The sequence below is a fragment of the Delphinus delphis genome, chromosome 6 (genome assembly GCF_949987515.2).
Source record: "Delphinus delphis chromosome 6, mDelDel1.2, whole genome shotgun sequence".
In the NCBI taxonomy this organism is placed as follows: Eukaryota; Metazoa; Chordata; class Mammalia; order Artiodactyla; family Delphinidae; genus Delphinus; species Delphinus delphis.
In genome coordinates, this window is record NC_082688.1 from 23116758 (window position 1) to 23127249 (window position 10492).

Sequence of the window (10492 nt, forward strand, 5' to 3'; positions counted from 1 at the left end):
TAAGATGAAGTCATTAGAGTGGATCCTAATCCAATATGACTAGTGTCCTTATAAAAAGGGGAAATTTGGGCACAGAGACATGCACACAGGGAGAACACCATGTGAATATAAAGGCAAAGATCAGGTGATGCTTTTACAAACCAGGGAAAGCCAAAGGTTGCTCGCAAACCACAAGAAAAGTGAGAGGCACGGAACAGATTCCCTCTGCAATGCCCAGAAGGAACCAACCTTGCTGACACCTTGACCTTGGACTTGCAGCCTTCAGAACTCTAAGACAATGAATTTCTGTTGTTTAAGCCAACCAATTTGCGGTACCTCATTACAGCAGTACATACCACCCAACAAAGTATATAGCATATATGTATATGGCGTATAACACCCAACAGACTTTCACCCTCCATCTCTCATCCAGTGTCCTATGGCTAAATACCATCCCGTTATTCTCCAAGATGTCTCCTAAATTCAGCTACTACTGTTTCCACTGCCTCTGTAGATATTTTGGGTAATTATGTTAGGAGAAGATAGAAAACTTAATCCGCCAAATGGAGCCAGGATAGGCTGAAGCTGGTGTAAGAGAGAGGGTTTAGGATTCAAAGCGGTTATAGACATGGTGGGGCTAGCAAGCAGAGGGGGAGAGTGCATGTAGCTGTGGGTAAGATAAACACCAACTTAACTGGTTGGGAAATGCTGAGACCACAGAGCCTACGTCAAATGTCAAAGAGGTGGGGCTGGCTAGAGGCCAGGGCTCCCCTGGCTCTGTCCCCGCAGTGACTTTGGGGCTGGGCTTTCTCCTGAGTTGCACACTGGGCGGTGAGTGGAGGTCTCAGGGGTACCTTTGCTACTGGGTCTCCCTCTGCCCGGATGCTGGTGCATATTCCTGAGGCTCCAGCTCCTTTTCTAACTGCCAACCGAACAGGCAGGTTTGCTGACAAACATCCTGTTCCAGTTCCAAGGGGTGTGAACCAAGGCGGGCACTTGGCATCCCCCAGCACTAGCTCCAAGGGGTGTGAACCAAGGCGGGCACTTGGCATCCCCCAGCACTAGCTCCAAGGGGTGTGAACCAAGGCGGGCACTTGGCATCCCCCAGCACTAGCTCCAGCTCTGCCAGGAAACAGGAGGCTTCACTGTAGCTCCTGGAATCGTATTCTACACTTTCGGATCAAGCAGTGAAGGACCTGGAATAGGATACTCCTTGGACCCCAAAAGGCTCCAAGCAGCTCTGCTTGTCCTTCTCTCTGTCCCCGGCTCCTCCCCTCACTCCCTGCCCATCAATTTCTCACTTTCACTCCCTCCCTGCCCCCTCCCCCCTCCTGCTGCCCCCCACCCCGTGCTCACTCTTCTCTCCCCCCATTCATCCCCCGCAGCTATCACCTCCTTCCTCCATTCTTAATCCCCTCTTTGCACCCCTTCCTTCCCTCCTCCCCCTCCAACTTTTCCTTCTCCTTCCCGCCCACTCCCACCCTTCTCCTTCCCCCAATTTCTGGCTCTCCCTCCCTTGCTCTTCTCCAGATCTTTCCACCTTTCTCCTCACTTCCCTCTCCCCCCTCCTCTCCCTGAGCCCTACCACCTCCCCCACCAGCCCTGCCCATCAGTGTTTGCTTTGCTCCCGGAACCGGATGAAGGGGTTGCCCTGCCCATGCCCTACCCTGCCCCACTTCTGGCAGCTGGGGTCTCCCTTCATGGCCGACGGCTCTGGGACTCAGGCCCCAGGGAAAGGGCCCCTGCTCAGCATGCAGCTCCTGCGAGCGCAGTATGCAGGCCTGAGACGGCAACAGAAGGCCCAGGCCCACGTGGTGGTGCTCCCGAAAGGTAGGCTGGGCAGGTGCTGGGGGCAGAAGGGAAGGGCACGAGGGCCTGGCTGTGGGCAGAATGGGTGGCTGAGCCGTGGGCAGCGCAGGGCCAGGGCTCTGCTGGCCTCCTGGTGGGGAAGGGCAGGGAGGCGGGCTGGCCTGTGCAGGGCCGTTCCGCTGGGGCCTCAAGCCGGCAGCCGGCAGGCAGCGCGCTGCCGGGGAGAGAGGACACGTGATGTTCCCAACAGCTTGAGCGCTGGCCAGAGGAAACGCAGGGCTCAGGGACCCAGGAGGCACCCAGGCTCCCGGAGCGAGCTCTGCACCCCCTCAAACAGCAGCTGGGGAGGGGGCTTAAGACACAGAAGCCCCGCCTCCAGGGGAGCAGCCTCCTCCCTCTGGGAACTCAGACTTATTCCAGGAGGAAGTTAGGAGCACAGGGCTCAGAAAGCAAGCGATGGTCGAGTCCCGGCCCTTCATCCTCTAACCGAGAGGGCAAGTCAAGAGAGGTAGGAAGACCCCCTGAAAGGTCAGGGCTGTGCTCTGGGAACTTCTGTGGCTGTTTATACAGTTCAGGACTCACCGAGCAGCCCACCCCACTCTCGGCAAGTCTGGGAAGGAACCAGGGGCCAGAGGGTCCTCACTGTCTGGGACAGGAAGGGCACTGCCTTGGGGTAAAGGCACCCACCTCTCACAACTTGGGCTGTTGCCAGTGAGTGGGGTCCATTTGAACTGAACTGGTTCAGCCGAATAGCCCCCTCTCTCTGCAGGGCAGAAGCTGGGAGTTTCCTAAAGCCCTATTCCATCCTCAAGGGTATTCACTCATTCAGTTACTCAGCGAGCATTAATTAAACTTGTATCGAATGAACGCAGATTTAACACACCTGTGGTTCAGACGCACCCATACATGTGATGGGTATGTCCCCAAAGACACCTCAAACTCAGCACGCCCCGTAGAATTGACCACCCCTGCCCCACCCCTCCCCGCTGCCCCTTTCTCCTGCCTCCTAGAACTCAAACCTCCCTCCTCCGTGGTCACCACTTGATGAGTTGCGTCATGGACATGAGTTACATCATGAGTTACAACAGGGTAATGCGAGGGGGAGTGCTCAGGCTCTGCTTCCCCGGGGAAGACTGCTCACCCGCAGGCTCAGTCAGAGTCTTTCAGGGCATTTCTAGCAGTTTGCAAGCCCACATTGTTGCTCTAACTGTGAGAAGTAGTGTGCTGTCTGATGGAGTGTTCCTGTACTTGGTCTCTGGAGAAGGGCCTGAACCTGAGTCCCAGCTCTGCCACTGAGTAGCTCTGTGCAGATTTGAACAAGTCATGTACGTTACTCTGTCACTCAGCTTCCTCGCCTTTCAGCTGGGAATGGGAACTAAATAAATTCATACGTATAAAGCTCCTTAGGGCTTTCTGTGCTAATTGGCTGAGGACCAGATCGTTACGTCACACCAGTCTGAGTGAGAAGGACACTTGAAGCACTTGGACTGGGTGTGAGGAATAAGGTGGTTCTCCAGGGAGAAATCAGAGTAAGATTACAAAATTGAGGTGAAAATGATGCTGGGGGAGGGGGCAAAAAAGCGATTTTGCCTGCACATTAGCCACAGGCTGGATGGTGGTACCATTCACTGAGATAGAGAATATAGGAGAAAAAGATTTCTGATTAGGAAAAGATGAATTTGTTTGTGAATATGCTGCATTTGAGGGAGTTGTTTGTAAAACTTCCAACCAGCCTGGATCTCAGGAGAGAAATGTGGGCTGGAGATATAGATTGGGGGTCATCAGCATATTGGTAGTAGTTGAAGCCATGGGCACGGATGAAATTGTGGAGGACCAATGTGTAAATTGATAAGAGGCTGGGATGACCATTAGAGTTCTACAATACTCAAATACTGAAGGGACAAGCAGAGGAAAAGTCAGGGAAGATAGCAGTCAAAATGGTAGCAGACGAATATTAGCCCGAAAAAGGGAATTCACACATGCTGACTCTTGGATGAACCTACATGAACCTTGAGGACATATGCTAAGTGAAATAAGCCAGTTACAAAAAGACAAGTGCTGTAATGATCTCCTCATATGAGGTACCTGGAGTAGTCAGATTCAGAGACAGAAAGTAGAACGGTGCTTGCCAGGGTGGGGGAGATGAAGAGTTGTTGTTTAACGGGTATAGTGTCAGTTTGAAAAAGATGAAAAAGTTCTGGAGATCGGTTGCGTGACAATGTGAATGGACTTAACACTATTGAACTGTACACTTCAAAATGGCTAAGACGGTAAGTTGTATGTTGTGTGTCTTACCACAGTTCATTTTTCTTAAATGATAGGAGAAAACCAGGAGATATTAATGCCTTGAAGCCAAGCAAGTAGAGGGAGTTTAGGGATCCTCCGTGTCCAGCATAGCAGAGACTCAGGAAGACAGAGTGGCCATTAAGATTGGCTCCCACTAAAACTAGATCTCAGTGTCTTAAGACACTGGGTTGTATCTGGAAGGGCACGTGCTCTGGGAGCTGATTAATGGAAGGAAGCCCTCTGGAATTAGCTTTCTTCATCCTTAGTGTTATGGAATGAATTTAGGTTCTAGAGACGCAGTGGCAGGTGTTCTGGATTCCTAGCACTAGAGTTCAAGGGCTTCCTTCTGGCTTTATTCCTTCAACACCATCTCTCCACTCACACCATGTACTCTGTCACCTAGGGGCCTCCAGCAGGGACAAACGTCAGAATGCTCAAGGGAGCTTCACTGCATTTCAGAGGGAATTCCAGGCTGGCCACAGGTCTCCTTTCTATAGGAAAATGCCTTTCAGTCATTTCTCTAACCCTCAATGCCACCAAGAGTTGACAAGAAACTATCATGTTCCACAAGGTGGCAAAAAGATGTCCCTGAGAAGGAAGAAAGACATCGGTCTGCCTTCTCATCCCTGAAGCCAGTTCAGGGAAGCAGTAGGTGCGGCAAACATGTTCCCAGAACAGTGGCTATGGTTCAGAAAGATAAAGACCAGTCCTCCAAAAGGAACTGCCTCAAAACACAGTTCCCCTCTCCTCTGCTTTGGGTGCTAAACCCGTTATCAGAATCCCACAACACAAAACCCTGTAAGTTAAGAATAACCCTTTCCACTGGCCAGTATATGTGAATCACAATGTGGGTGAACACATGTTGTGCCCTTGGTCCCCGTTATTCTTTTAGTCTGAAATGCGAGTTCCCTAGTTCTTCCTGGGGTTCACTCCCTCACTGCAGTCAAAATCTAAAGTCTCCTATCACACTCGAATGTTTTTTTCCATAGCATTGATTACCACCAGCAACTTTATTATAGTATGTTTATTTGCTTATTCTTTTTCTACTCCACTAGACCACATCATGAAGAGGTAGATTTTGTCTCAGTGTTCGTTACTGTATTCCCAAGACCTAGAATAAATAATGCCTGGCACATTATAAGGGCCTAATAAATATTTGTTGAATAAATGAATAATTGTGCATGAATGTGTGTGTGTGTGTATGTGTGTGTGTTAGAGATAATGCAGTGTGTTGGGTACCTGGCCTCCTGATGTATTTGGCATGTCCTTCCTTCAGCTTGAAAGCTCTGAGACCCCCAAAATGAGAGCCACCCATGTACTTTGCAGTGGTGACCCTGCTGGTGCCTTGTTTTCTCAGGAGGGAACATGCCTGCTCCTGCTGAGGCCGTGGTCAGTGCTGTTTGGATTAACAAGGAGAGAAGGCATTCACTGTCCCTAGAAGAGGCGGATCCTGAGGCAGAGGAGACGCTGGAGGAGGCTGACAGAGGCTGTTTCCAGGCCCCCGAGTCCCCGTGGCACACGCACCTAGAGATGCACCGCTTGGTCCAAACCTTCCACCAGGAAACCAGTCATCAAGTAAAGCACAAGGACAAGTTCATGGGGGCTGAGCAAAGGCTCCCAGGCTTGTCTGAAGACACTCAGATGACTCAGCAAGGAAGCACGATCCCAGAGGCAGCCCAGCATGAGTGTCAAGTGGGCGATACCCAAACAAAGGCAGTGGGATCTGGCTTAAACATTGGCGCTCAGGGCCCTCCTCCCATAAAGAAGCCACACAGGTCTGGAAGACCAGCTCACTATCCATTTCCCCAGAGGAAAACTCCCAGGATCTCCCAGGCGGCCCGGAACCTGGGCTTATATGGCCCAGCCTGAAGGTTTCCACCCAAAGGTCTCAACCTTGAGGCCACCTATGGCCTCACCTAAGAACTTAGGAGGCAGAGGCACAGCTAGGGCCTCTAGCTGGGAGCAGAACTGGACTACATCCATCGTCGGGATGGTGGGACGTGAACTTTGCAGTGGGCACGTAGACTTGTCCTTCAAAAAAAAAAAAAAAAGAGAGGTTGCCCAGACCAGACTGCTCACAGCTCAGGATGAAAGAGTGCTGTCTGATCAGTGCAGCCCCATTCTGCTTATATAAGAAGACATTGCTATGGACATCGACTCAGTCCTTAGAACTAGAGAATTTTGAAACGTAAGACAGAGACCCTAGCCAGGGGATGCCTTTGCAGTGCCCTAGAGTCGACAGGCGTGGGCCATCTTGTTTTCAGTAACTTCTGAGGATTTCTCACATGTTCTGGAGAAGAGAGGGGCTCTGAGAATTTCCTTTTTCTGGTCGCTATGCCTGGAGACCAGCTCACAAGTCTCTACATTCATTGGTAGTGACCACACCATTTTAGCTTGAGCCTCCCAAAGTATGGTCACCCTGGGTAAAAAGGGTCAAAACAATGACACCTACTGTTCTGTGTAAGTGTCTTTAGGAGGGGTTGGTCATCTCTCCCCTCTCATTGAGACTGCACATTCCAGTCTCATTATAGGTTTATTTCCTTTCATTCTTCTCTCTCCGTCCTTTCCTTCCTTCCTTCCTTCCTCCCTCCCTCCCTCCCTCCCTCTTTTCCTATTTGCTCTCTTCTTCCCTTCTTCAATCTCTCTCTCCAAATTAAACACTGCCCATCATTGAAGATATATAGTAATGAAGCCTGAAAGAAGAAGATAAAGAAATGTTCCTGCTTGGAAAGTATGTGTTCCTCAAAAGTTGCTCCGTTTTCAGCCAAATTTGAATCATTCAGATCCTTCCTGGTATATTTTAAACCAAAGACAAAGTGAAGCAGGTATTACTTGGGTGGTGGGGAAGAAATTATCTTACCTGGTTAATGTTTAACTTTAATAAACACACCTAAAGTGACTTTTCCTCATGCCAGATTCTCTCTCTCTAAAGTTTTACCCACATCGTCCTTTTGTTCCCATGGTGATCCAGTCTTGCCCACCCACATCGAGAGATGTTACCTAGGAGTGTCATTTCCTGTCAAAATATGTATGTGCCTTCTCCTTGGGCCATCCCCGAAATTCCCTCCAATTTGGGGATTCACTGTGATTCCTTTTGTGAATAATTAATAAGAGCCAGTTGTTAATTTTTTTAATAGTCTAATGAAAAACAAGGAAATTTTCTGAAAAAACTTTTCCTTTGCTTTTGTTTTAAAGAGGCTTCCCAGAAGTAACTCCTCTTTCTACAGTGTATCAATCAGGATAGGCTATGTTTTGCTGAGTAACAAACAACTCCCAAACCTCACACAGCAGCTTTTTTTTTCCCCACTCGTGAAAATTCCACTGTGGATTTGGGCAAACTTCCAGGGCAGCTCTCCTACATTGTTACTAACAATTCAAGCTGCTTCAATCTTGTGGCACCACCATATCAATACTGGTTTCCCTAATCACTGTAGCAGAAGAAAGTGCATTAAAAGTCACATCCTGGCTCTCAAATCACTTTGCTTATGTTTCATTGTCCAAAGCAAGTAACACGGGCATATCTCCACTTCAAGGGTATGAGGAAGTGCATTCATTTCATGTGCCCACAAGGAGAGAAGGAATGGAAATATGGATGAGCAGAACTGATGGCTAACACAGGTAGAGAGGGGCCAGGTCATAGTACAAAATAGATTTTATTTTGAATACAGTAAGTAGCCATTAAGGGATTTACATATGAGACCAAAATGATTGGATTTGCAGTTCAACCAGATGACTCTGGTCGTTCTATGGAGAATGAGTGGATGGTCATGTTAAGAGGCAATGTCAGGGGAAATTACGGCCAGGGGAAGTTCAGTGGGAAAGATGTTGTTAGCTCAAGCAAGAGTGGGAGCAGAATGGTGCTTTGTGACCACCTAGAGGGGTGGGATAGGGAGGGTGGGAGGGAGACGCAAGAGGGAGGAGATATGGGGATATATGTATATGTATAGCTGATTCACTTTGTTATAAAACAGAAACTAACACACCATTGCAAAGCAATTATACTCCAATAAAGATGTTTAAAAAAAAAAAGAGTGGGAACAGAAGAAGGGGAAAAAAGTAGATACATTTGATATACATATACTTTGGAGACAGAAACAATAGGATTTACTGAAGGAAAATTACAAGTTCAGTTTGAAGGATACCGAGTTTGAGGTGCTCAGAGACACACCAATAAAGATATCAAATAGGCAAGTGGATAAATGAGACTAGAGTTCTGGGCTAGACATAAGAATTGAAGTGTCATGAGTATGCAGAGGTACTTAGAATGAGAAAGGATGGATTCACCTATGCAGAGAATAGAGAGAAGACCGGGTCCAGAATGAGTCCTGAAAACTCCCAATTTACATAGTTGAAAAATCTCTAAGGATTCTTCCAATTCTTACTGAGAAGAGGTGGGGTCAGGGAGGAGGAGACAGTGAGGGACACTGAAGAGGAGTGACCAGGAGAGAAGGGGAGCCCGGGATGTGGGGTCTCAGACCTCAGAGGCAAGAGACAGTGCAAGACTTTGCCCAGGTCACTCCCCTAACTGCAAACCTTCTACAAATCCCCATTTTCTAGAGTCCACATTCTTCTGTCTGGAGTTGCTTTTCCTGAAGCACCGGTTCAAGAGGCCAGAGTCCAAGAGGCAATGCCGGATATGGGAAAACTTTTCAGCCAAGGGCAGGCCAGTTCAAGTCAGAGCCAGCTGACAGCTACCAAGGCTGAGGGTGTGTTTGCCCCAGAGACATGGCCTTCTCCTGGGATGGGGTCATTCTCGTGCCTGGGGTGGAGCTGAGGATTAAGTGTTCCCTGTGGTAGAGCTTGAAGGGAGAGGGGCAAGAGGAAGCCTGCTTTTGAATCCTCCCACTCCCTTCCCACAAGGCTGCTTCTGCCAGGAGCATTAGACCAGAGCAATCTCTGTTTCTCAACCACACTCACATGCTTCTCCCAACCCATGGGTGGTCAAACCTGTGGGGCAAAGAGCTCAGATTATGTCTGGGCTGTCACGCCACCCACTCTGATTGTCTCCCCCGACAGGACTGGAGCTAATCTTCTTTTCCCACACTCTCCCCAGGGTTGGCAGAAGAAGGTTTTCCTAAACTAGAGAATAACCAGATCACATTGTAAATCCTGCCTGTGGCAGCTTACCTCAGGGTCACCCAGCCTTCCAGCCCACAGTGAGGACCTGCCCACGGGCTGCCGTCTTGCTGGGCTTGGAGATAGGTGCACCTGGGCTCCAATCTCAGCACTGCCATTGGTAAACCTGACCTGAGCTGAGTTACTTAACTCTCAGAGCCACAGATTCCCCAGCTGTAAAATGAGGCGATAATAGCCCCTCGGGTGTGGGGCTGAGGAAGGGAGGATCCTTCTCATTATTTGTCCTTTTTTTTTTTTTTTTCTTTTTGTGTTACGAGGGCCTCTCACTGCCGTGGCCTCTCCCGTTGCGGACGCGCAGGCTCAGCAGCCACGGCTCACGGGCCCAGCCACTCCGCGGCATGTGGGATCTTCCCGGACCGGGGCACGAACCCGTGTCCCCTGCATCGGCAGGTGGACTCTCAACCACTGCGCCACCAGGGAAGTCCGACAAATGCTATTTTGACGGAATGGGCATGACCCTTTTTCTTTAGGGATATGAGGCTGGCAGGAGGCTGCCCTTGGGACTGATATTCTCTCCTTGACCAAACTCTAGCTAGGCGCCTCTGAGTCCTTTCTCTCTGACTAGCCCTCAACCTAGAAGACTAGAGCCAACATGAACATGGTTTCTAATAGGTCAAGGCAGCATCCCCAGGATGACCCAAGCCCCCCCTTAAAGAAATCACAACAATGCCAAGAATTTGCTATTTTGTTCCAGCCAGCACCTGAACGAAGATAGGCTCCCTGTCTCCTAGTCTCTGTGGGAGGGTACGAACCTAATTTTGATAGGTACCAGTTAGCAAACCGGGATGGGTTTCACATGGACCAATCCCACCTTTCCTAGTTTCTGTAATTTTCATCTCCCTGACTTCTGAGTTCCTACTTGCCTCCCTCCCTACTCCCCCATTCTCCCTTTAAAACACACAGCCACCTCTGTACCAATGGAAGTTTTCAGCTCCCTGTTGCAGTAGTATGCTAGTGATGAAAATCTGTGCTTACCACTTTAAGTAGTGTCCCGCTTTGTTGACCTTTGACAGGACATTCAATATTTGTATAGAGGCCATTCCCTCTTCCCCTATCCACGGAGTGAACTCAAGGAGAGGCAGGAAGGTCAGAGGTTTTGTTTTTTTTTTAAAGTTGGTAGTATTTGCAAGAAAGGGGGCGGGGCAACACATTATCCCCCAAGTTGGATGACTGTTTGGCAAGTAGGCTTGCCCCAAGAGATGAAGAGAGACCTCAGTGGGAAAATGTCAGTATAGAACCACCAGGAAGATAAGGTGTTAAGGGTAATCACGGCACATAGGTG

The 10492-nt window shown here is 49.2% G+C and overlaps 1 protein-coding gene across 1 annotated transcript; it reads left to right on the top strand.

Moving 5' to 3' along the window:
• Nucleotides 1–1616: 1616 nt before the first annotated feature.
• C6H9orf152 (chromosome 6 C9orf152 homolog) lies at nucleotides 1617–7534 on the top strand. The gene is made up of 2 exons (XM_060014345.1): nucleotides 1617–1809; nucleotides 5432–7534. Exons 1-2 carry the CDS (start codon nucleotides 1617–1619, stop codon nucleotides 5941–5943), a joined length of 705 nt encoding a protein of 234 aa, XP_059870328.1. The 3' UTR covers nucleotides 5944–7534.
• The last annotated feature ends 2958 nt before the right edge of the window (nucleotides 7535–10492 follow it).

Coding starts and splice junctions, on each gene's coding strand:
- C6H9orf152 (XM_060014345.1), top strand. CDS start 1,617: ATGAAGGGGTTGCCCTGCCCATGCCCTACCCTGCCCCACTTCTGGCAG. Junction 1,810..5,431: donor CGTGGTGGTGCTCCCGAAAG/GTAGGCTGGGCA, acceptor TTGTTTTCTCAG/GAGGGAACATGCCTGCTCCT.